General features: G+C 36.7%; 1 protein-coding gene and 1 long non-coding RNA gene across 2 annotated transcripts in view; one reads left to right on the forward strand and one right to left on the reverse strand.

The window, feature by feature from the left end:
- The window catches only part of LOC149690174 (gamma-aminobutyric acid receptor subunit beta-like), a 209,052-nt gene that overhangs the window by 143,417 nt on the left and 39,000 nt on the right, over positions 1-26,635 (reverse strand). The window contains exon 4 of the mRNA XM_089869697.1: positions 14,894-15,120. Coding sequence (XP_089725823.1) covers positions 14,894-15,120 — 227 coding nt within the window. The remainder of the gene's footprint in view (positions 1-14,893; positions 15,121-26,635) is intronic.
- LOC149690175 (uncharacterized) lies at positions 18,265-20,757 on the forward strand. Its single transcript, XR_016383639.1, has 2 exons — positions 18,265-19,950; positions 20,156-20,757. It is a non-coding gene; the product is annotated as an uncharacterized LOC149690175 (long non-coding RNA).

Below are 26,635 nucleotides of genomic sequence, written 5' to 3' on the forward strand. Positions count from 1 at the left end.
CGAAAGAGGAAGATAGTAAGCTGGTCAGTCAACCAAGGGGGCTTGAAGTTTCATTTCTTTGCGGTTTATTAAACACAAGTCCCTATATATAAAATAGGTTAATCGATATTTGTGTCCATGCAGCATGCGAGCCCGATCATTTACGACGGTCGATTAGGTTAACCCGATAGACCACGTAAAAATCGCTTTATTTTTATTAGTACTCCTTTTACTGGGCGCTACCATAAAAATGAAAGCAGGCACCAACATCATGCAAGCTCATTTTACGGCAGCCTCAGAGCCTTTGCAAAAAAGAAGAGAGTATCGTTTCCAATTTGATCAAAGAGACGAGACGTCCCTTAAAACTTCGAAAAGGAGAAGCAAAACTATAATAGAGTTCTTCTTCTTAAGGTATTTCCCATAAGTCAATGCACCCAACATAACTATGTAAAAGTTTATCAACCCAGAGTTCAGCATTGAAGCATAAGTTTATAGGATATGTTCCATAAGTAATGCTAGAGACAGCTCGAGCTAGTTTGAGAACGACAAGCACTACACTCGATTAATTTTGCATGACTTCCATCTTCCTGTTTAGTCTGTACTAAGCCTTTGACAGCGCCTCACCAGGTGTCACTTTACGAGCATCTATGACCTACGCCACTTCATGACAAGCTGTCAATAACCACTGACATACTTACGGAACATATCTTATGATTGAAGTAAACGAAATTGAAATTTTACGGAAGATTATATACAATAAAATACCAGAAGCGTATAATACAAGAAGGATGACACTCTGTATCCTCTTAGTACTTTAGTTACGTAACATGATTCTTCCCATGCTCATCCATACGTTGAGATAACGGCTGCATCATGGGCCAAGAATAGTAAGAGGACTAGGCAGTCCCAAGCTTCTACGCGCAAACGATTTCGTCTTTCTAAAAAACAGCCTTCCCGTATTTGGAGGGTTAAAATAGTGGAGAAAACGGATTTGGGGTCAAGCATTTCCGCCTACGGCCAACTTTGCGCGATCTCGTTTGGCCGTATTTCGGAGTATTGCCCTTTAAAAATGGCGGTTTTCCGAATTTATCTTGTTGAAACCCAAACCTTACCTTAGGCCAAGAATAGTTAAACGGTACGGCAAAGGATAAAGTTAAGTATTTTAATTTTTCAAGATGATTAAAAATAAGCTCTGCGCTTCACCTAACTGTAATAGTTTTAGTCGCTACTTTCATAAACCGTACATAAAAACCAAGCCTTTGCTATGCAAACTAGGCCTTGCCACACTCACGCATGCGCTGAATTTGGAATTATATTTTCCGGATTTTTGAGCCACGTGATTTGACCCAAAGAGTGACGAAGTTCCGGTTTCCGATAAATTGAGCCGATAGATCGCGCTACTAGTGGCCGTTTTTTCCGTTGGACGCCTTTTCGCGACCCTGCCTAGTCCTCTTACTATTCTTGGCCCATGGCTGCATGCATTTCTGTATGCCAAATGAACTCTTCTTACCCCTTTACTCACTACGATAGTAAAATCAGAGGATTAAGAAAGGGAGTGGAAGTTCCTGCCTTTGGCAATGCAAATTCGATGAAGCTCAAACAAGCGGGCGTGTCTCAAGTAACTGCCCTGGGTAACTTCCGGTCTTTAGAAAAAGCTAACGTATTCAAGCGCGGAGAGGAAGCAGAAGCATTAGTACATTATCTGGCCTGTTTTTCTGATCACGTGGGTTTTAAGAGATATATCTTCCCCCAAAAGTTTCCTCTTCCTTACTCAATTCTCTCTGGTAAAACAGTACAGTAAGAAATAAAAAAACCTTGCGGTTACGTGATAAAATCCAATTCTTTTTATAGTTTGTGGCGGATATTAGATTCCGTCATTTCTTGCCCTAGTTATTTTTCCATCAAAATCCTTCTCCTTGAAACGAAACCGTATCACAATCTGTTCAAGTTGCCTTCTCCGATAAGCCAAAAGCCCAGAAACATTAGAGGCTCAGACCGGAAGTTAGTTCTGGCCAAAACTTCAAACATAGAGTATACAGGGTGTTTCTGGTAAGTCTGCCATAAATTAAACGCCGTGTTATTTGCGTCAAAACAGGAATGCATAGATTTCTGCAACTTGGAATCAATTAATAGGGCATTTTCTAGGCCTTTCTGCTTCAATTAAAAAGGGGAAGTGTAGAAACGGTCACCCTGGCGTCAGGCATAATTTATTTGAGCTTAGAAATCACATGATATCGACGCAGCTGCAATAGAGCTATCAAAAACATGCATTCAAATAACCAATGATATGCGAAGGAGGAGCTGGCGGTTTAACATAGTGTTAGCCCTTCCTCTTACCTTGAATTAGAGGTTAGTTTAAGTCAATGGGTGTTTAAAGATTTCAATTAAAGAAATCTATGTATTTCTGGTCAAACAGAGTGGAAAGTTTCACAGAACATAGGGGTTTACAATATTTCCTACAACAAAGAAATAGTCACACATTTGGAGTAATTCGTTTCAACAGAATAGGCACACTTCTACCCATCAAGAACTGATATCTAGTTTACTAGGGAGGAGGTGTAAATTCGCCGCATTTCTAGCTTTATCTCCAGTCCAAACGTAGGTCCGGAGTTAATCCCCGCCTCTAAAATACAGCCAGCATCTCATTGGTTCTTGAAAACTCACGTCAGCGCGACGCGAATGACGAAAACTACGTATATTCCGACTGAGGAGAGGCGAAATAGCCCGGCGACTCCGTTTACGTCCCCCCTTGTATTTTGAAAGGGGGACTGGGACTATGACGCGCGAATACTTACGCATTTAATACCTTATATAGTAAACTAGATATCGCTTCTTGCCCATTTAATAGTATACTTCTGCTAGATAGAGGTTCGATAACGATCATCGGTTGAAGGCTATTGAGGATTGATACGTCTTATCAGAGGATATATGTGTGACTAAATGTTATAGACTCCATATGATTTTAAGAATACACCCATTATTTATGGCAGACTTATCAGAAACACCCTGTATACGAACGAATGGGGACTTATTTTCTGTAGCAAGGAAAGATATTTCGCCCTCTTTCTTCTCTTTGTTAATATCATATCCGTTTAGTGGCAGAGTCGTAAAAAAATACTCTTATTTCGAGGAGTCCGATTCCGGTCTTAATTACCTACATAAAGACATTCCTCGGACCTTAACGTTAGACGCTGATAAAAGAAAACTAAAGACAAAAGCCTTATCAAGGAAATTATTTCAAAGATATAATCTAATATCATCGCAAGAATAAAGCAAATTAGAGTATGCTATAATAATGGATAAAGACACCGGCATTCGGGAGGAATGAAAGGGGAGAGTTGGGGGGAAAAATATCTCGAATGCACTTCGCCATCGAACTAGCCTTCGTCGAATTTTTGACCACTTGCACACTAGCTAGTTTGAAATGATGAACTCGTACTGATTTCTCTCTCAAAATAGATAGTTTTCACACATGGAGAATTCATACCATTTACATCAGGAAGCCGGCCTACCTGGAGGACAAAAACCCGTCTGCTTTTGTCCTCCAGGAAGCCTGGCCCCCTGGTGAAAATGGTATGAATCCTCTATGAGTGAAAACTATCTATCAAATCCCACATATAGTCTAATTGCATTAAAAAATATGTTTTTCAAAAGTTTGTATGTTAAAACCAAAAGTGTTGATCAAACCTCCAAAAGAGTGCCAGAACATAACCTTACCAATTTCTATACCCCTTTCAAGTTGTTGTACTTAGAGTTGCGAGAATTAGATTCAATTCGCTAGAGCTTTGTACGCCTAGGTCTATTTGCGTGCGGATTCTAGTATTTTGCGTGTACTGATGACGCCAACTTAGTGAATGACCGAGCAAATAAATTGTTTAAAAATTAAGATGTTTAATAACGTTTTTAGAGGTGGATGGTTTCTAAATAGAAGTTACGATGAGTTTTCTTCGTATTTTGTAAACGGCGTTTTAATTTCTCTAAATAATGTTCACACTTATAAAAAAAATAACCATTGTATGACCAACACACTCACGCAGGCATAAACTATAAAGTCCTGTGATTGGGCGAGAGCTTGACTTCCATCGTCTGCTACATTAATAAATTGGCAATCATATACGAAGGTGGAGGAAACCGAGCCTTTATGTTACTATAAATATAGTTTTGTTTTTATGTAGAATCGCATCGTCTGCTACTTTACTAAGGAGGCAATCATATAAGAAGGTGGGAAACCGAGACTTCATGTTATTATATATATACTTTTGTTTTATGTAGAATTAATAAGATACTAGATATTATGTGAGCAAAAACCTTAAGTTCATTTCAGTAATCAAATAATTACGTAAGAAAGATCTAGAATTGGTTTCGTACAAAATAATGTCCGAACATTTCAACTCTTTACTCTATAGGGGATTTTCCAAACGTAATAAAAAAACGAAAATGATAAAAACACTGTTCCTGACCACTCTTAGCCATAAAACCCAGCAATACGTATTTCCCCAAAAGAGTAACACACCCTATTCCTGATATTAATGAGTTTTGCATAATTAATATTTTAGTTTCTGGTGTTCTTTCCCTAACCTTCTTCCTACTTTAATATGACGTAATATCAGAAGGTTATAATAAAAGAAGGGGGTTACTCTTGATCGTCTTAATTCAGGAATGTAGTTTTACTATAAGTTACGCTACGAATATAAAGATTTCTTCAACTTGAAATCTAAATTTAAAGGGCCATTTTATGGGCCTATCTGTTTTAATTAAAGGGGAGGTGGTGTAGAAACCGTCACGTTGACGTCAAGAATAAATTATTTGAGCGTAGAAATCACGTGATCTTAACGAACTGCAACAAAGTTATCCAAAACATCATATAGATTCGATTGACCAATGAGATGCGAGGAAGGAGGAGCTTGTGGTTAGCCCTTCCCCTTACCTTCAATTAGATGTTAGTATGGGGTCTTTGGGTGTGTAAAGACTCGAACTAGAAGAAATGTATGTATTCCTGGTTCCGAAAGCAAGGTAAACAGGGTTGTTTATTATAAAAAGTGGGAATCGGTTTAATTCAAACCAATCTATTTCTCTGATATTGGAAAGAATGCAATTACAGTAAGTGAGACACTTCCATTTAGCTTTGAGTTTCCTATTTACTTCTGGCAATACACGTTTATAACCAAGGGTTTTTAATACGAGTGTTGTACACTCTCCAGAGGCTAAACCTACTCGTTATTTCAGCTTTTAATTATGGATATTAAAAATATGGGACTCCCTACAGACCCAAATATTTCGACAAATGCTTTCTAGAAATTAATGTAATTGCATTAGATGACATCAAAATGATTTACCTTTCTATTTCAATTTCGAGATACCTATTTGATGCAAGTACTTCGTTGTTTTGGCTGAATCTCAAGTCTTGTCAGCGACAAGGCCTAACACTTAACATTTCAAAAATCGCTTTCTGGAAGGTTCAAGAAAGACGCAATATTTTGTGTCTACGGTTTCAAAAATTCCAAGTCCGAATTCTACTCTATGAGAAAAATTAAAATTGATTTTGCCAGTGCCATTGACCTTTTTTAACCTTTTTATTACTGGCATTATTTAAACAAGTTTTTTTTAAAGTACACCTATACATATTTGATAGGTTAATTAGCTTTAAAGGAGTTTTAAATTAGATAATTAATAAAGAATCCGTTTAAAAATCACACGCAAAACGTGTTAAGATAATCGTTTAACTTTTTTAGATAGCGCTAACAAAAAAGAGGAGATATAAAGAGGATATCCACCCTTACGTAGAAGTACATTAACCTAAGGTTACAATTCGTCGTTGATGACATACGAAAAATTCTGTTCGAGATAGCCCTTAAAGGTGTTGAAAGCTTTCTTTTCAAATGCAATTCAACTAGACTATAGACCGCTGTCAATATAGTCTGCTAATTTTAAATTTCAGTTAGTTAATCTTTTTGTGTGAAAGATTTATTATATACTTATGTCTGTTAAGCTGATGACATTAAGAAACTTTACTCCTTTACTGTTATGTCAGTTCGTATTGATGCGCCATCTATACTCAGAAATTTAACTAAAACCCATTTTTGTCACTAGAAAATAGTGGAAAATCTGAACTGAGGTCATTATGAAGGTTAAAATCGGTCCGTTTGTGCAAATACCCAATGGACAAATAATAGACCCTTTTCAAACGTCTTGGGTAAAATTGAGTCACGTGTTTGACGGCCTTGTTTTTGTAAGACGGAACAACCTATATTTGGACTTCAAAGACGTTAGATATGGCTTGGTGAACTGGTAAGGTCAAAGCCCTAGTTAACGTCTTTGGACTAGCATAAGGGATGAAATGGGTCTATTTTAGGCTTTAATTACCATTGGAAAATTACGGTAAGATATAATTCGGTAACTTACGATGTAGTTATTAAATTAACGTAATTTACGGACTCACATCTTAATATGTGTCATAAGACGCAAATTCAATGATGATATAACATAAAGTAGAAGCAGCGTATCATAAAATTAAAAAACAAGGATAATGAAGTATAATAAGGGAATTAGACAACATCAGTCTGATCTACTTTTGCCTTGTCTATATAAAAGGAATCAAATGACGGAGGCATTGGGCTTAAGGCCAGTGTCCGTGGTCAATAGACCAAGAAAATGAAACCCTCCTCCACTCCCTCCCACTTTTCCCCAAGTCCTGCAAGGATCAGGTTCACGGAAGTGCAATGACGCGTAGACCAATCCGGAGCCATAGTGACGACAAGATGTGCCAGAGTTTTTTTTCTCGCTCGTAGTTTTAATAAAATCGTTAAGGGTAGAGGTGTTCTAATAGAAAGACCTCCTTCCAAATTAGCTATTACACTTATTGGCTATTTGATCAGCTGTAGAAAAGAGGGTGGAAGAAAGAAAACCGAGAAAATCAAAATGAGACGACACACCCTAAGTCTAGACTCGACCTTTCGCTTTTCAAGCTTTCAAAACGTAACGTTAACCTAAACTTGACGGAAAAAAGGGTTAAGTCCCATATTTAGCTGAGTAGAAACAAGTTGGGGAACCAAAATAAACCTCTCCGAGTCGGGACGCAATTAAGAGGTTTTTCTTAAATAATTAAATAAATATAATTGATATTAATTATTTTAATAGTCAATAATTTAGTTTAATTTTTGTTAAATCGTTTTAAGAAACTTTTTTCCTAAAATAATTTTAAACTTAGCTATTGTTGACGTTTGAATTCAAGCGTATGCCTCTTCAACAATTTTATAAAATTTAGGGTATATAAGGCGATTGATTCTCAATTAATGATAAGAAATATCGCAATTGCGTGAAACTTTGGTGGAAGCCCTGCCATTGGGAGCTAGACGTTTCTCGTAACCCTAGACGATTGCCGCGTTAATTTCAACCCTAACAATGATAGAGTAGAAGCTAACATTGCTTTCTGCGAATACGTTTGCTCCGATTTGCCAACTGCGAACACAGACACGTCCAGTGTAATACCTCTCCGTGATGTCAACGTCACTCTGAGAGGTAAAAATATTCAACGTCGTTAGTATAGACATAATACATGACGCTACTTTAAAGTAGAGATTTTATCTGGAATTTATTAACGTTAACAATCACTGCCCCAACAAATAACATTGGACACCCAAACGCGCAACATGTTAAATTGCTTATAATTAAGATTATGTCGATCATGTGGGTAGTAATTTTTTAAATGAGGCACATTCTACAATTGAGGTTTTAACACCAGAAGAAAACTCTAGGCTGAGGCTGAGGAGAACTGAATTCCCAAATGTCTCTCATTTTAAAACTTAAAACTGTTTGGAAAAATTTCTAATAATGCCTATCGTTCCTTATGCCCACTTTCATCTCATTATGTAATAAATGAATTTGTCCATTGATATTTTGAATTAGAAAGGAAACATAATTTAACGACGCGTTAGACCATTGAACCCCAAATACCCTAGTTTTCATTTCTAAATTTAGTTGGTTATTAAAACGTAGTATAACCAAAATATTCGCGAAAACTCCAATGGAAAATGACTGTTCATATTATTTACAATATTTTAGGCAGCATTTCCACTTCAATCAATGAATATATATTTTTGCAAATATCTAAGTAAAACTCAAAACAAACCCGAGCTTGCGAGTACTCGTTTAAGAGCTGGCAACGAGACGAATCTAACGGGCGCCATAAATACCGGACATTTCCCACCCAATACCCAAAGTGATTTCCCGTGTTAATTTACACCCAAAGAGTCATTTGCGCAACAATTCCCTAACCTTATAAAGGTACATTACATTGGTATACATAAAAGTTACGAAAGGCTTCTCGCGGCTGTTCCACTCTCTTAAGAAAGTCTAACAATCAATCTAAGCTAAGGAACCTCCCAGATTGACTTCGAGAAAGCAAACTCAGCCTTAATACGAAAGACCAGAAGCCCATTCGTTGGAGACAAGAGCGCTTGGCTTGTGTGCCAACAATCCTTAAACTTTACATACATGGTTTTCTAAAACACAGCCCACTCGACCACGCGTCCGTTAGGCATGATCAGAGTGAGAAATAAGGCGGTGGCACTGGGCAAATGACCAGTTTAAAAATTGTTTTGACCAGTTTATTTATTAAATGCCTGGGGGTCCAGTGGTCACCGTGACCACTTTTTAAATTCCCCTTTCGTAGTAAAAAATAAATTGCCAGTAGTTGGTTATAGAAATTAATACATATAAAACAAATAGACAGTATACAAAACCTAGAACCATTTCAGCGCAGCTCTGACAGTGTGTAGAAATATTAAGTGGTCATTGACCAGTTTTTTAATTAAAACCCTTGGGCTCTACTGGTCAAATGACCAGTTTAAAAATTTCCTTTTTTCTCACCCTGGGCATGATATAATGAGCATGAACCTTATCTAGAAGGTTCATGGAGTGAGCTAAGCTGAAGGAAAACCACTAACTAGGTGGTGCCATCTTGATACTGCCCAACGAAATTGAAAACTTTCAAAGTTAGCCCGCGAATCTTCTACATACGTCATTTAGGAATGATAGAGCGAGCTACATCTAAAGAAACGTCGCTAACGAGGGAGGTGATTTAAAATTATACCTACACCCGCGAAGATTTTAGGTATAGTTGTTGACACTTTTGAACTAGCCTAATTAAGCTATGCACAGATGTTAGTTCAATCTCAATTGATCATAATGTAGACTATCAACTCAAAAAGGAACCCCATCAAATTACGTAAAGCCAACAACCTCAATAGGGGTAATTATGGAAATGACAAGAGACAATTCTAGATGGAGCCTGAATTATAAAATGCAATGAGGTTAAGGGATTGAGACTCCATCTAGTGTTGTCTTTTGTCAATGTTATTACTACCTTTACTGACCCGTGTCTGTGTGTAATACAAGAATTAGTCTATAATACAAGGATTAGTCTATAATACAAGAATTAGTCTATAATACAAGAATTAGTCTATAATACAAGAATTAGTCTATAATACAAGAATTAGTCTATAATACAAGAATTAGTCTATAATTGCGTTCTTTATACCATAGATCCGTCCACAACAGCTTCATTTTCCCACTATTACCAATAGATTGTTTACACACATGGAGGATTCATACCATTTACACCAGGAGGCCGGACTACATGGAGGACATGGAGGACAGAAACCAGTCTGCTTTTGTCCTCCACGTAGCCCGGCCTCCTGGTTTAAATGGTATGAATCTTCCATGTGTGTAAACTATCTATAGCATCGATAGAACAATTGAAGGCAGAAAACATTTAAAGCCGCTTCTGTGTTGCACGCGACATATGGGTTAAAATCTTTCAAAGGCCCGTTTTGTGAGTGGCAACCTCACGAAAGTAGCAACTTTATAAATTAACTAAAGATCGGATTTCAACTAATGGACTTTTGATGAAAAGCCAAAAGAAAAAGAATTGCGTTAAGCCTTGGTCTTCGTTTTTTAAGTAAAACAGACCGAAATTAATGTAAATGGTAACTAGAATTAATCCAGGCGCTGCGTTATGAAAAGCCTCAGTTTTTCATTCCCTTTTTATGATTGAGGGTTTCCGTGAATAGAAACAAGAAAATCCATTTAAAAACTTCACCATTACCATAAGAGGTAGTAACACTATTTGATTAGCGCGCGTTATATTACAAGATATAGAGGTTAAAGGTCATTTCTCATGAAAATAGTTTACGTGTAACATGCTAATTATCAGCCTTTGACGAAACTGACGACATATTAAGGAAGTAAGTATCAGATTTATTGTTTTCCAATAAAATAAAATTCATCCATGCTTTCGTCGGCTTTGGTGTGAACAAAAAGAGTATAAAGGAGAGGAGTAGAAAGCTTGACTATATAGAGTGTTTTCGCTTTGAAAGTTTTTCTCTACGCTTCCGGTGCGCGCGCGCCATCTTTCTGTAACCTCTGCTTAATTGAAACACAGTGAACCGGACATAGACCTTTTCAACGTAAAAAAAGGGGTAGGCAACCCTCAGTATCATACAAGACAGTCTATACATTGCCATCCGTTTCTTCGAACTCTCATGGTACAAATAGATTACAGCGCAGGTGCCAAAAATCAAGCGAGATGGAAGGCAAAGTTTTATCCCAGTGTCTTTCCCTCTTATCTATATGGAAAGGGTCTATTAGGAGGAAAATATAACAAATAATAAAAGTAAAGTTAGAACTCCCAAAATTCCTTGCCAAAACTGCTAGCTTCAACTCCTCTTCTTTATAACCTCTATAGTATTAAACTCCCCCTTTAAATGACGTTCTTTGATTGACTGAAACTTTAGCCAATGAGAGTACCGTGACCGTTTGGATTTTAAAATACTTTCAAAAGGTGTAAAAATTATTTCGGAAACTTCGAAAATGAAATTAAAAGTAGCGTCATAGTTTAAATGAGTTTACTAATGTTTTGAGCCTATTTAAGCTTTTAAAAGCGAATAAAATCAACTTCTTCCAGACCTTCACTCTCCCTTTAAAGGGGTAACAGTTCTTTAGCGATGGGTACACATTGGACTTTAAAATACATTGTCAAAAGGGTCTATTGAATTTCGGAAACTTTGACAATGAATTTAAAATAACACGATTTAGTTTACCAATGTTTTTGTGCCTATTTAAGCGTATTAGAGCAAATAAAATCAATTTGTTCCAGTCATTCCATGCTCCCTTTAAAGGGAAAAACAGTTATCTATCATTTTTCACGAGACTTTTCGTTTTAAGACAAAAAGAAAGGCGGAAACTTTCCGTGTGAAAAATGATTCTATATTGCAGTTGTTTCGATTAAACTTTGAGCGCGCGTTTACACCTACTATCGGTCAAGTATTAGTCCCTTATCTTTTAGCAGCTGGATTTAATAGAGGGTTTAAGAGAAATAAAAACGTGTAAAAATACGCTATGCAGGTGCGATTTCGGTTCAGTTCAAGATATTTAAATTAAAATTCACCATTAATAATTATGTAGTGTGTTAGACGTGCCACGTGTATTATAGCGTGTTTTACTTTTATATTTATGAATGAATTTATTATTAGGGAAAGCTATGATTATATAAATGGGATTTTTGCTTGCTCGATATATCCTAATTTATCAAACTACGCGATAATGGATAGTTTTATAATTGTAATTTTTTTTGGTTGAAACTGATAAGCTCATAGTTCGAAATTATTCTAATATTAACATGCATTAATTAACTAATTAATTAATAAGATTTAATTCGTTAAACTATACCAGGTTAGGTAAGATATATATTTTGGACTCAATCTTTAAGATTTAAGCTTCGAATTTTTACAATTTCGGTGCTAATGTGGAAATAAGGGGCAAACCCCTCCTATTAAACTTCAGACAACGCTTTAGCCAATCATCTCTATTCCCCCACTAGTCTCCTACGTCCTAAAATTATCCACCAATTCGTGATCGTTGATGTAAGTGTTCTCAAAATACAACTATTGTCAACGACAAAATTATCACAAGTATATAATTATAAGTCTGCCATAAATTAAGGGCTACGTTTTTTTTGGGCAATTTTCAGCCGAAAATGAACTTCTATCTTCATTTTACTGTCCAGGGCCACTGTTTTTAAGATAAGATTGGAGTATTTTACGGATGACCCCATACATTTAACAAAGAAACTGAAAGACAATGATTTCTAATTTAATTTAATTAAGGGGTCATCACTAAAACGTTCAAATCATAATTCGAAAACCGTGGCCCTTAGGGAAAATGTCATAAAACATTTTTGACTCAAAATCACCCAAAGAACATCCCCTTAATTTATACCAGACTTATCAGAAACGCCCTGAAATTATCATAACAAATATTTTTTCATCCAGTTTCATAATTCCAACAAATTAATATCAAGAAGTTATATCTAGTATCTCAGAGAGAAGGTATAAATTCGCCAGATTTCCAGCTTTATCTCCAGTCCAAACGTAGGTCCGGAGTCAATCCCCGTCTCTAAATTACAACCAGCATCTCATTGATTCTTGAAAACTCACGTCAGCGCGACGACAAGAGTGACGAAAATTACAGTCATATATTCCGACTGAGGAGAGGCGAAATAGCCCGGCGCCCCCTTTTACGTCCCCCCTTGTATTTTGAAAGGGGGACTGGGACAATGGCGTGCGAATACAAAGGCATCTTATACCTTCTCTCTGAGATACTGATATAACTTCTTGTTAATATTAAATCTAAAAAATTTGATAAGTAATAGAACTAAATTCCTCTGGTTTGGATAAGTTTGAGCTTCCATTCATAGCATTGCAATATGGTTTTAAGGCGCAACATACCGCAATAGAAATCTAACTTTAAAGGGAGGGTGAAGTGGAAAATCAAGTGATTTTTTTATCGATTCTTCCTCTAATTATAAGACCAGTCTGCATAGTGAAACATTCAGGAAATATCTCCGAATGATTTTAAAATTCAAATTAGGTTCGGATTTTAAGAATCATTTGAAGTATCCCCCTCCGACCAATCGCGTAACGCCCTGCCTTTTTGTTAACAAAATTCTCGTGGCACGCTCCATGTCTCGCGCCACGATTGTCTCATCGCGCGCAAATTTTTTCAAATCTAGTGATAAATTTCATTAGACACGGAGCATGCCACGAAAATTTTATTAATAAAAAAGCAGGACGTTACGCGATTGGTCGGAGGGGGATACTTCAAATGATTCTTAAAATCGGAACCTAATTTGAATTTTAAAATCATTCGGAGATATTTCCTGAATGTTTGACTATTCAGACTAGTCTTATAATTAGAAGAAGAATCGATAAAAAAATTACTTTATTTTCCACTTCACCCTCCCTTTAACACTATACAATATACTACGGGAATTTCAGGTTTTATTTGAAGACAAAATAACCAGTCCACGGTTATAGATAGCTAGGCTATCGATTTCGTTTGTTGAAAAGTAATAACCTCTTCTTTCTGCGGATCTATCCTAAGGGCTTAGAATTTAATAAGTCTACTAAAAATAACGAATTCCGAGGGGAGAGAAAAAAAATCCTCCGCAGATCCTGAAGAAAAAAAAAACGCTGAAAATCCGCTTACATTGCCACTTAATTCCGTTACGAAATGAATAAAAGGGTAGTTTTTTCAATAACTAAAAAAAAACACCCAATGTTTCAACACAATGGTCTTTTATTTTTTTACTCCTTAAAATAATACCAGTACCAAGGAGATTTAAAACTCGCCATAAAGTAGATATAAGATTATAATAATGTCATGCGTTTATGACAGTAAGTCTTCAACCACTCGAGGAATAAAATTACACCGAATAGATTAAAGCGCCATCTCCTGGAAGGACACTGACGCTTTTGAACATTTGAATAATAGGTTTTTCGTGGTTTGCAGTTAAGCCACAAGTTCCAGACCCAACCAACAAATAAACAAGTTAGCTTGGTCTCATCTCCATATAAGGGATAGGATCACGTGTCTAACGAAATTGACTGTAGTACCATCTGTCGTTGAGCGACGAAAACAATTCTCTTATTTTTCTGATTGGATTAGAGTCTAACTCTTGGGGTAAAACAGGTTCTGCGCAAGGCAAAATCAAGCCAATCAGGCTATCCCTGGTTCGCCTCAAAACCCGCGACCGAGATCTGAGCCGTTATAAAAATTCAAATGATTTGTTGGTTGGGTCATTAGGGGAAAATAGTATATAGTAGTTAATATTAATAAAAACAATTAAAACATCGACGAAAAGGTTGTTTTGTCGTTAGAGTTCATGTAACGTATCTATAAGACCCTTCTTACTACCCTATTATACCCATAAAACTCAACTATATCAACTTATAAACATTTCTTATTAACTACCACGGTAATAATTATTTCGGACGAGACACCAGACTAAGAATTGTTCTCGGTACCAAAAAATACATTAAATATACAGATTGCTTCTGATAAGTCTGGCATAAATTAAGGAGGATGTTCTATGGACGATTTTGAGTCGAAAATGTTAGATGACATTTAAGGACCACTGTTTTCGAGCTATGATTGGAGTGTTTAAGGGATGACCCTTCCATTAAATCAGCATTTTTTCCTAATTAAATTTAAGGGGTCATCCGTAAAATATTCCAAACACAACATGAAAACGGTGGACGGATGGCAAAATATCATAGAACATTTTCGACTCAAAATTTCCCCAAGAACATCCCCCTTAATTCATGCCAGACTTATCAGAAACACCCTCTTTATGTAAATAAGCACGAGCATAGTATAATTTAACCTACGGTGCCACCTAAACTTGGGCACGAATTAGCACAATATAATATTATTGAAAGCTTAAAATTGAAACGATTTGCAATTTTTGAAAAGTAACGTTTCCATTTATGAATGGAGACTTTTGGAGGTGATATAAACTTATGACGATATAAACTTTTGATGATATACAAGCAACGAAGGATTTATTTCTTCTTACCTGATACTTCTGAAAACCTCTCCTTTGTAGCCTATTCTGAGGAAGGTGTTAGGCGTTGTGGCCAGATGGAAGTAGGCGGTTTTCTCGTTGGCAAAAAAGGTATCTGGCACCCAAATTCGGTCGGCCACTTCGGCACCTACTGTTAGGCTTTCGAACCCCGGCCTCGATTTGAACTCCAAACGCGGATCTTCCCACGCTTGGCGAAAGTAAAAGTCAGCCGTAAAGTCCTATACGAAAATGGAAAATGTCAAAAGTTAGAAAGATTTTAGGAAGCATTTTACTTCCGGTTTAGAATGGTAGTACTATGGGTAGTACCGAATAAGCACAAATAACAAGAAGGTTTTATCAAAATTTCGTTCAAATGTATAGACCTTTCCGATGTAAGAAGGGACGTAGGCAACCCTCACTATCGGGACATATAAGGGGGTGATACATTGCCGTCTATGCAAACAGACTACAGTGCAGACGCCAAAAAGCAAGGTGGAATGCAAAGTTTTACCCCCGCATCTTTCCCTCTCATTTACATCGAAATGGTCTACTGTACATACTCAAAAGTTCAAAGGTTAATCAACCAAAAAAGTCTGTCATTACTGGAAAATTGTTACTTTACGCGACTGATATTTACTTTTAATTTATCGATCATATTTATATCTACTTTGATTATCTTGTAGATTTTTTTCAGGATGATTCACTATGCAGATATGGCGACTTGATATTTAACACGAAAAACCCTTCGCGCACAGGGGGATACTTTCGCAAGAAAACTTTAACATCGGTTCCACCATTAAGATTGTGGTCCATTTTATAGAAGGTTCATGGTCTGGTAGAGCTATTTCGGAAAGGAATGAAAATTCCCTAGCTTGTTACTTGAAAATAACTGAAGACTACTAATTCTAAAGCAAGGTTAACTGATTTTAAAATCTGTAGCCTACGATTCGCTCTTTTAGAGCTATTACATGCTCTAATTTGTAGAGCGCTAAAGTCTGTGACCATTTGGGTTCGCATACAATTCGACACTAAAGATTTTCTGTTAAAAAAGTACCCTATTTTAACTATGTTTTGAACTAAGAACCTTTGACCTTTGTTATAAGCATAGATAAGCTTTAAAAAAGTGTTGTTTTTTTTCGTGTATAGTTTTTAGAGAAAATTATTTGATTTAAAATTTAGACGATTTTTTTTAAAATAATCCAACAAATTTTCTAAAACAGATAAGTCTTTACTGATGCATTTGAACCTTGACATATTTCTATAACAAGTTTAATCTTGTTTGTCGTTGAATTATTAGTCGGATATTACGAGTTCTGAGTTTTGACAATAACAGGTGATTATTTGAACAATCGAATCCTCGAAATATCACATTTCACCAGTTGATCTTGATAAAAGATCCGTAATTTTAAAGCTATTAATCTCAACGTAATGCCACTGACGGCCGCGGCCCGTTTTTCAGGCTTAAGGTATCGTGTTAGGCTTTAGAAAGAGAACGAAGAGAGAAAAAGAAAAATAGAGGACGCATTTAGTTTCGTAATTAAAAACCCGGTAGAGGAAAAATCCTCTAGAGTCTGGTGAAGAGGAAATCTATTAATGGCCCCAAGGAGTGCCAGTCGAAAAAGAAGAAACAAGGATTCTTCTGGCAAGAGAAGATCAAGAGAATGGAAGAAGGCATAAACCAGGGAGCAGTACAAATGGAGACTTACTTATTGACAATGGAAATCCGCTATCAAGATATACGGTATTGCAGTTAAATGACCACCATCAACAATATTATTCAAGCGTTAATTTGTAAAGTGAAAAACTTCAACACCATTTTGGTCAATTGTAAATTTAATTAGTGACGTCACGTTTAGCATTCTTAAAGTTTGTAGTGAACTACTGAGAGTGAAAGAGCTATGGGAACGTGACGTCAATATTGGCCGTCTAAATTGTATGGCCCGAGCTGACGACTTCCAATATGGTCGCCAAAACCGAGGTAAGAGATAGGACGATGTGACGTCATGAGAATGTTCGTATTGTGGGGTTGTTTAAGGAATTGTAAGCGCCTTTTTAGACTGACAACCGAAATACTGAACTCCCTCAACAGAAAAAAGGGTGATGTTTCTAAAACTTGGTTATTGCTTGTCACGTGGAAGGGGCACCGAGAACTGCGAACTGCCTGCCATCTCGTGAGAATCTTGATATGTACGAAAGAGCGTCCATTGGTTGTAGTTGCGAAATCAGTACGAGGCATGCTTGTATATAAGCATGTATATATATATATATATATTTTGTATTGTAGAGAGGTGTATAATACTATCTCTATATACAAACAGTAACCCATGTGACAAGTAGGCTCACAGTGTTTGATACTAGTTAACCCATGTCTCCTCTTTTACTTCTCGCTGCAGAGACTAAAAGAGAAAAGTAATAAAGAGCGAAAGGGGCTTTATCAAGAACTACGGTAAGGTTCTGAGCGGGAAGTAACGTTATCACTCCCGATTTTAAGACATTAACCGTACTGTCAAGAACTCGCGAAACAGAAGGAAAAAGAAATGGTTTCCTCCGAATTGCCGCTAGAGAACAATAAAAATCGAAAGCTCTTTGTCAAGATATCCGAGAGCGGGCGCTCCACCATAACGGTTTCGTGGCATATATAGAGTTTTGGGGTTTTTTAAAGCGGAATAAGAGACAGTTCCAGCAGGCTGTGGTGCTGTTGCTAAATCTGAACTTTAAAAAATCTGCATATTTCAAGTATATAGCCTAGCCATTTTGGTATCAGGTTTTATCGAGGGGTCACTCATTCATGAAATCCCGTACGCTACCCGCAAAGTCCAACTTAAGAAATCCGAAATCAATGATGATTTCGAAATCCCATAAAAAATCCGTAATCAGCTACGAAATCACAAAATCAGTAAAGTTGTCACAAAATCAGTAAAGAAATCACAAAATCAGTAAAGATGTCACAAAATCAGTAAAGAAATCACAAAATCAGTAAAGAAATCACGAATTAAGTAAAGAAATCTCGAAATCCATTAAAAAATTCACGAAATCAAAAATCAAAAGATATTACAAAATCCGACGAGATCACGGAAAAAATTTCAAAATACAAGGAAATCAAGATAAATTTCCCAAAATCCATCACGAAATCACGGAAAATATCGCAAAATCCGACGAAGTCCATTGTATTTTATCAAATTTTGATTTCAAACAAAATCCGATGAAATCAAATGAAATCAAACGAAATCTCGTACACTTTTTCAAAAATGTCCGACCCCGCGGGTTTTATTTATTTTCCTATTCAAAACCAGCTTGAAAAATAGACTATACACTGAGACGGATTAATACATAACGTTACATGTCAAAGATATGCTTCGAACGGGAGTAAGCCCATGTAGCACACGACTGTCGGTTCGTAGTCGGCAGAGAGTCTGGCAGTCGGTTAGTGGTCCGGTGGGCTTTACCGACTACTGCCAACCTCTGCCCGACTTATTAAAATATTTTATTATCGGGTCTTCTTTTCCTACTCTTTGCCGACAGTGAATAAGATCGTTATAACGGAGTTGGCCTTTCCGAAAGTTCTATTTCCAAAATTATTTTTTTAACTCCACTCATTTTGATAACCATAGAGAGTCGTTAGTACCGACGGTTGCTTAATTTATTTATTTTGTCTATAGTCGGCATTACTTACTGTTTTACAGTGGGAGGCAAGGGTTACCTTATAGAGTCGTTGGTACCGACGGTGGCTCTATTTAATTTTGTGTATAGTCGGCATTACTAACTGTTTTACAGTAAGAGACAAGGATCACCTTTAAGAGTCGTTGGTACCGACGGTGGTTCCATTTAAAATTTTGTATTTAGTCGGCATTACTAACTGTTTTACAGTGAGAGACAAGGACTACCTTATAGAGTCGTTGGTACCGACGGTAGCTCCATTTAGTTTTGTCTATAGTCGGCATTACTAACTGTTTTACAGTAGGGGAAAAGGATTTCCTTTAAGAGTCGTTGGTACCGACGGTGGTTTCAATTAATTTTGTCTATAGTCGGCATTACTAGTTGTTTTACAGTGGGGGACAAGGATTACCTTTAAGAGTCGTTCGAACCGACGGTGGTTCCATTTAAAATTTTGTATTTAGTCGGCATTACTAACGGTTTTACAGTGAGAGACAAGGACTACCTTATAGAGTCGTTGGTACCGACGGTAGCTCTATTTAGTTTTGTCTATAGTCGGCATTACTAATTGTTTTACAGTAGGAGAAAAGGATTACCTTAAAGAGTCGTTGGTACCGACGGTGGTTTCAATAAATTTTGTATTTAGTCGGCATTACCAACTGTTTTACTGTAGTAGCTTCTTTACATGAATAAAAGAAACGTTGGAACTCGGGTTGGGGGGTTTGCAGACAGTAAATGTCATGAGGCAGAAGTAGATTAAAATAGCGCTAACGTTTTATTTCTGCATTTGGGTTTCAATTCCCATTTCGTTAACGGTAAAAATATATTATTTATTTTCTAGAACAGTTTTTAAAAATGTTAGATAATAATAAGTGTGTTTGATAGTGTTTTTTGCGTTGTTATAAAATAAATGTAACAAACATTTGGTAATTTTCATTCCATTTACTTCTAAGGAGAAAATCTCCGTAGCCGACTTTAGGCGGAAGAATAAACAAGGGTAAAGTACAAAACGGTGAAACTATTTCTTCTGTACTGTGGGGTCGGACAATATATAAAAAGAAGCACTCTCCATTAAAGGTTTCCTGCCTAAAATTATCACGATTTTTTTAAAGTAAAACATAAATCACTATTTTACTAACTAATACAGACGCAGTCAGCGCAAAAACCTTTTTATAGGTCTAAATCTCTCTCATGCAAATGACCGACCCCTCGTTTCCCCGAAGCAAAGCGTGATAAAAACGGTTATTTCTCATACTCTATACTGAAGCGGTGACGATAGCACGTGCGGTACGGTGAATCGCATTTGGTTCGCGCCATGAACGATATACTACGCAGTCGGACAATTTAACCTCAATTACAAAAACTACCGGTTTGCTAATTAAAATTAAATAGTTGTGTCGCGTCCAAAGATAAAGGTGAGCTGTGATACTTTTTTATCCTGATAAAAATGACACCCAAATACGGTAATGTGAAACTGGCATGGCTTGATACTTGGGCCTTGGCCCTTTTTTTACGAGATTTGAATAGAAATTGATTTTAAAGTGAATATTAAATTATTTTTAAGATGGATAATATATCAAATATCTGAATTAAAATTCTAATAGCTGAATTTTAAATCAGATGCAGTGCGCAATACCACAAAACTCAATAACACGCGGGAATATGATATTGAAACTGTCACGAAAGCCTGGATAAAGCACTCGAAGGATCGCGATGGAGGTAGGAGCGAATGACAACATCAAAAGAAGTCAACAGAAGAGATCAAATGAATAGAAGATGTATAGACAAAATTGCCAAGCCTCATATTTAAGTAGTTGAACTAGAACTGCGTGTTCTTTAATAACTGAAACCGTTTTTGAACTTAATTGGGTTTAATGGAATTTCACGCCCAAAATATGTATTTTAATCTATAGGTTAAAACAATTAATAGTTATAATTGAAGTAAATTTTAGCGTGAAGTTCACTCTTTTTTTCTGCTTCTAATCTTAATTTGTTCTAAATGAACTTTTTACTGTCGACATTAAAGGCAGATAACTAAACAGCTATTATGAAACCAAATTTGACATTTTAAAAGTGAATAACAAAATGTGAGAGAGCAAAATTAAATAAAATGTTACTAAGACGCATTCTTTAACGGAGAACTTGATAAATAATTGTTGTATTTGCGAACTATTTGTCAAATCAAAGAGGACTTTAATAAATATATTTTGTAATTATGTGAATTCAGTAAAATAATCATCATGTTCTAATTTCTAAAGCTATCTTCGGTAAATGGATCTCTTTTACCAGCCACATAGCTTTCCGAGAAAGGGTCGGTAAAAATATCTAATACCGACCATTTCTCTTGGGTCGGTAAAAAGATCTCTTGTACCGACCACATTAAGGGTCGGTAAAAAGATCTCTTGTACCGACCACATTAAGGGTCGGTAAAAAGATCTCTTTTGCCGACCAAATTTGAAGGGTTGGTAAAAGGATCCCTTTTACCGACCACATCTCTAATTACCGCACACAATTAAATACCAGTAATAATTAAGTAGGCCAACACTTTTTTGGGTGGGTTTTTACGTGTATATTTAGGTAATCTTTTACAGGGAAGGGCCGTCATCAAAACGTACCTTTAATAAAACTGAAGGCCGACCTAACAAATTTGAGTTGGGAAAGGTACCTTTTTAAGGTAGGCCAACTGGCATTCCTATATTATTGTAAATATAGTTTCAAACGGAGAATTTCACTGTAGGCCGACCATAAAATTAACGACCACTAGTCAAATGGCCGACTTGCAAATTCTTAGTCGGTAAAGTGTTTTATAAGATGTCGGCCGGAAGTATGACGTTTGTAAGTCGGCCAACAGTCTTTTGGGTAGGACATCCCGACTCTTCAGTTGGTATCCTATGCCCAGCACTACCGACCCTGTCTTGCCTACCCAAATTTTATGCAGTTGGGCCGACTGCTTTTTGCTACATGGGAGGTATCATAAATTGGAAGAAAAGGTTAAAGTTCAGTATTTTATTTGTTAGTGTGTCCTAAACGAGTATAAACCAAACAAACATCGCGGCATAAAACCGAAAGACTAAATACCAAAATTGCATAGAAAAAACATAGAATATACTTTTTTTCACAGTTCTCTGCCTGAAGCATCGACCCTCCTCGAACCAACCAATCAGAGAAGAACTTTTATTTAGGTCAAAGGTTTATAGAAAATCGTTTTCTATGATGACGATCCAAACGCTTATTCTTGATACTATAGAACTAGCATCGACTACTATATCGAGCCTATTCAGGCACGTTAACTGTGCTACGACAGAGTGTGGTCAACACTATTTTATTATCCCTTAAACACCGGGATAGGGATGGGTTTCGTCTCCCTTAACACACCGGGATAGGGATTGCTTTCGTCTCCCTTAACACACCGGGATAGGGATGGGTTTCGTCTCCCTTAACACACCGGGATAGGGATTGCTTTCGTCTCCCTTAACACACCGGGATAGGGATGGGTTTCGTCTCCCTTAACACACCTGGATAGGGATGGGTTTCGTCTCCCTTAACACGCCGGGATAGGGATGGGTTTCGTCTCCCTTAACACACAGGGATAGGGATGGGTTTCGTCTCCCTTAACACACCGGGGTAGGGCTGTCTTTCCACTCCCTTAGAACACAGGGACTTCTACTCCCTTAACACACCGGGGTAGGGCTGTCTTTCCACTCCCTTAGAACACAGGGACTTCTACTCCCTTAAAACACCTGAATGGGGTCGCTTTCCACTTCCATAAAACACCGGGATAGGGGTGGCTTTCCACTTCCATAAAACGCCGGATAATGGTGACTTTCCCTTCCTTAAAACAACGGGATAGGGGTGACTTTCCGCTCCCTTAAAACAACTCGATAAGGGTAGCTTTCGCCTCCCTTAAAACAACGGGATAAGGGTAGCTTTCGCCTCCCTTAAAACAACGGGATAAGGGTTACTTTCTACTCCCTTAAAACAACGGGATAAGGGTGGCTTTCCGCTCCCTTAAAACAACGGGATAAGGCTGGCTTTCCGCTCCCTTAAAATACCGGGATAGGGGTGTCATCGCACTCCCTTAAAACAACGGGATAGTGGTGACTTTCCACTCCCTTAAAACACCGTGCAACCCCGGGTAGAAACCACTAGTACCCAATTCGAACTAGCTCCTCCGAATAAACTGGATCCAAAAATACATTTGAAACTTTATTTAAGAATTACCCAAGCTTAAATAACGATTTTTCCCAACGGACATTCCAAGTCAGATACATTCCTAAACATAGATAGCTTGTTTTAAAAATAGCATAAAAAACTGTAGGCCAGAAAGTTTCGACCAAAGTCGTATAAATATTTGCAAATCCCAATTCGGTGAAACATTTTTAAACTCGAGTAAATAAAAAAACAACATTGAAAAACTTTCTCTCCTTTTGAAAGTGTTTTGGGTCAGTTTAAAAAAAATAAGCGAAATATTTCCGAGGCTGTTTCAGATTTAGTTTCAAATGATATTGAAAAGGACGGGAAGAAAAACCATTGGATACGTTGCTTAATTGAATTTGTATACTTGTCAAAGAAAGTAAATTGTACCAGGCAAGGTATCTCTTTCAATTTGCTATGATAGAAATCCGGATCCATTTTGTTTCTCTTTTTAAGTGAAATCGGAATCCTTTTTTTCTATCTTTTTTTCAGGCTGTATGAAGCTATTCAAAATAAACTATTTTTTTTTCTCATAAAATTGAAACTCCGGAGTGGCCGGGAGTGTGGCGCACTCCTGTAAGCCAAGCTTCTGGGCGGCAAAGTTTGAGGGAATACGACACATGTCGGCGATCCTACCCTATAGGTGCCGACTGCCCCGTGTCCGCCGGAGGTGACTTGACTCCCACACCCCTTCCGTCACCTCCCAAGTAAATCTCATTTCCTTCCCTGATTATTCACATACTGAAACCTGAATAATCGCATCCTTGTCGCGGACGTAAGAGCCCAATTCACATTGAAACCCCTCAAAAAAAAAAAAAAAAAAAAAACTCCGGAGTGTTATCAACTTCAATGTTATATTCTATTTCGGTATACATTTCGTTTTTAATATACTATCTATACTGTATAGTTCACCTATATTTTATGAAAGGAAGGGTATGTATTGTAAAGTATATTAAAGAATATAATTGAATTTCACGTTTCGCTGGTTTATGAGTGACTTTAGAAGAAGCTATACGTAATTTAACCATGGTTATTTCACCTAGAGGTCATAGCACATGATTGTTATGTACAAAAGGTAGGGAAATTTGGTGATAAGTGACCCTTCTGAAAAATTTGGTGGTAAAATAAGACTGAACATAGATACGACTTAAAACAAAGAACTCTGGTTTACGGGTCATTGCAGACTATACTTCGGCAACTGTTTTGAAAAGGGTATTGACCTTTAAGGTCAAATAGAAGTTTATTCATTGATTTGTTTTCATAAAAAAATGCAAGCCTTCTTAAAAGACAGTTAATATATCCGTTATTTCTTTGTTTTATGGATGCAGCTCTGACCAGTGACCACTGGGTCATAAACTAATGATGTCCAGTATTCTAGTATAGATCAGTTTTTGAAGAAACGTAGCAAGGGTGCTAGATGACTATTCTATAAGGGCAAGAAAATGTATTCCAAATTTGAAGCTAAATAGTTAAGGTTCAGAGGTAAACTGAAATTCGAAAAGTAACAGTTCATTACTATGCCTTATAACAAATAAACACTGTGTGAAGGTTTTGTTATTGTAAGGGGATTTTTCTATTTAAAACCGTCATAGCGCGTTTGTTCGATATTTTAAAAAAGCTTCTCTTTTGCAGAAGCGACCGATTTTTCAAAGATATTTTGCTTTTATGAAAGTTGGAACAATATAAATGTTTGCGTTTCTATTCCACTTAATAGTGGCGTTGTGTAACTCCAAAACAGGTATACGGTAAAATCGATGTTGAAAGAAAATGCCTTCATGCAATGAACATCTGTTTTAAAACATTTATATTAAATTGGTATACGCGAAAAAAAATTACAATAATTATTTCTCGTTCAATAACCTAGCTTAACCAACAAAATTTTGGAAAGGCTTCAATTTATTGGGGAAGTCACTAGTCCTGGAGATTTAAATTAATTTAAATTTGGGCTTAAAGACAGATATCTGATATTAAACCTTACCTAACCTAATACAAATTATTTACAAGCTTACTCCGCTGTGGTTTCAATCAGAGCTTCTGAACTGGAAATTTAACAACTGTCTACCACGTTGCTGAGGTGATTAGATGTGTACATTTTAAATTAACTAATTATCTCAAAAATATTCCCAATCAACCGAAGCCTGGAAAATTAAATATTTTCTAGATAGAAAACAATAAAACAATTTTGTCGAAGGAGATTATTAATAATTATAATATTTTAATGGGAACAGCGGTGTTAAGATTTGTTTTACTCTAAAAAGAACAACGAAACTTAACGGCCGCCAACAGCTTACGAGAACTGCATGAAAGGGTGTTCACCTAAATAATTAAACACCTTCACCTTCCCTTTGAATTTAAAAACTTTCCTGTATCCTCCTCGCAAGTCAGAACTCTAATCCAAACTGAAATTACCCTTTTTTTGCGAAAATCGCTAAAATTCCAAGCCCGGGTTCAATTGATTTGAATGCACCAACGTCCACTTTCATTGCTTGTATTTGTATAGAACTTCCAGTGAATAAAATTCAATAATCTACTACGGCCTTTTTATAGAAAACACTCTTTTCTGTAGCACGATCAATACAAATGAAAACCCGCTGCTAGAGTAAATTTCTGAACTGGCTTCGGGTTAGGTTTAATCAAGAAGCGATATCTAGTTTACTAGAGAGATGGAATAAGATGCCTAAGTATTCACGCGATAGGGCTAGTCCCCCTTCCAAAATACAACGGGGGACGTAAGAGGAGGCCGAGCTATTTCACCTCTCCTCAGTCGGAAATACGTAATTTTCGTCATTCGCGTCACGCTGACGTGAGTTTTCAACAACCAATGAGATGCTGGTTGTAATTTAGAGGCAGGGATTAACTCCGAACCTACGTTTGAACTGGAGATAAAGCTAGAAATCGGGTGTATTTATAACTTCTCCCTAGTAAACTAGAAACCGCTTCTTGGTTTAATGTTCAATTGGGGAAAAAAAGAGATCTAGAAAAGTTAGGAAACTGATATAAAATTAACCCTAATCTATTTTATATACCGGGCCAGATCTATACTTAAGCTTACTACAGATATATGGAACAAAATATCTATTTTTATCCATTTCTACACTAAATCTTCAAATCGATGACAAATTTGACCTTTTTTTCACCATAAGGGTCGATATAAACAATCGTAATGTTTTTGCTTCTTTGATATTTTTGATTTTGGAATTCATGAATTTATTTCTCGATGTATGTGTATTATAAATTGTTGAAATCAGGTCATCTAATATTCCTTAGCAATAAATAACGGAATTTTCAGTATTTAAATTTAAAAGGACACTCCGGGCTAGAATTTTTCATTTTTCATTTTTAATCGATAAAACGTATAAAATAATGAATAAATCAATTGAAATTATGTTTCAATCTACAATATTTAAAGATGATACAAGCAATTAAGTTTCCGATTAGGCGCGTAATGGACAATACGGGTTACGCTTCCCCACGAAGCACTGGGAAGTACCCCAATAGGACGCCTAGTACCACCTGACGCAGGAAAGCCTAACGTGTAGTGTCCATTACGGAAACTTAATTGCTCATATCTTCATTAATATTGTAGATAGAAACATGGTTCCAATTGATATACTCATTATTTTATACACTCCTTCGATTAATAAGAGAATAAAAATTATAACTTTATAACCGAGAGAGGGGGACAATTCGGTCAATTTTCCGAGAACCCACCTTCTAGGGGGCCCGGAACACCTGTCTTGAGGGGGGCCCGCCATTACGTCAATTTCCTCGAAGCCCGCAAACTCTTGACGGTCCTAGGTGGGAGAATTTCCCAGAAAAAGAAACCCATCGCTTACTAAATTCTGCTTCCATCTACACCAATCATAAGTTCATAAGATATGTTCTATAAGTTTGTCACTGGTTACT

This window comes from Phalangium opilio, unplaced genomic scaffold, assembly GCF_054372755.1.
Source record: "Phalangium opilio isolate 3A_F unplaced genomic scaffold, DU_Popi_V2 ptg000031l_1, whole genome shotgun sequence".
Classification (NCBI taxonomy): Eukaryota; Metazoa; Arthropoda; class Arachnida; order Opiliones; family Phalangiidae; genus Phalangium; species Phalangium opilio.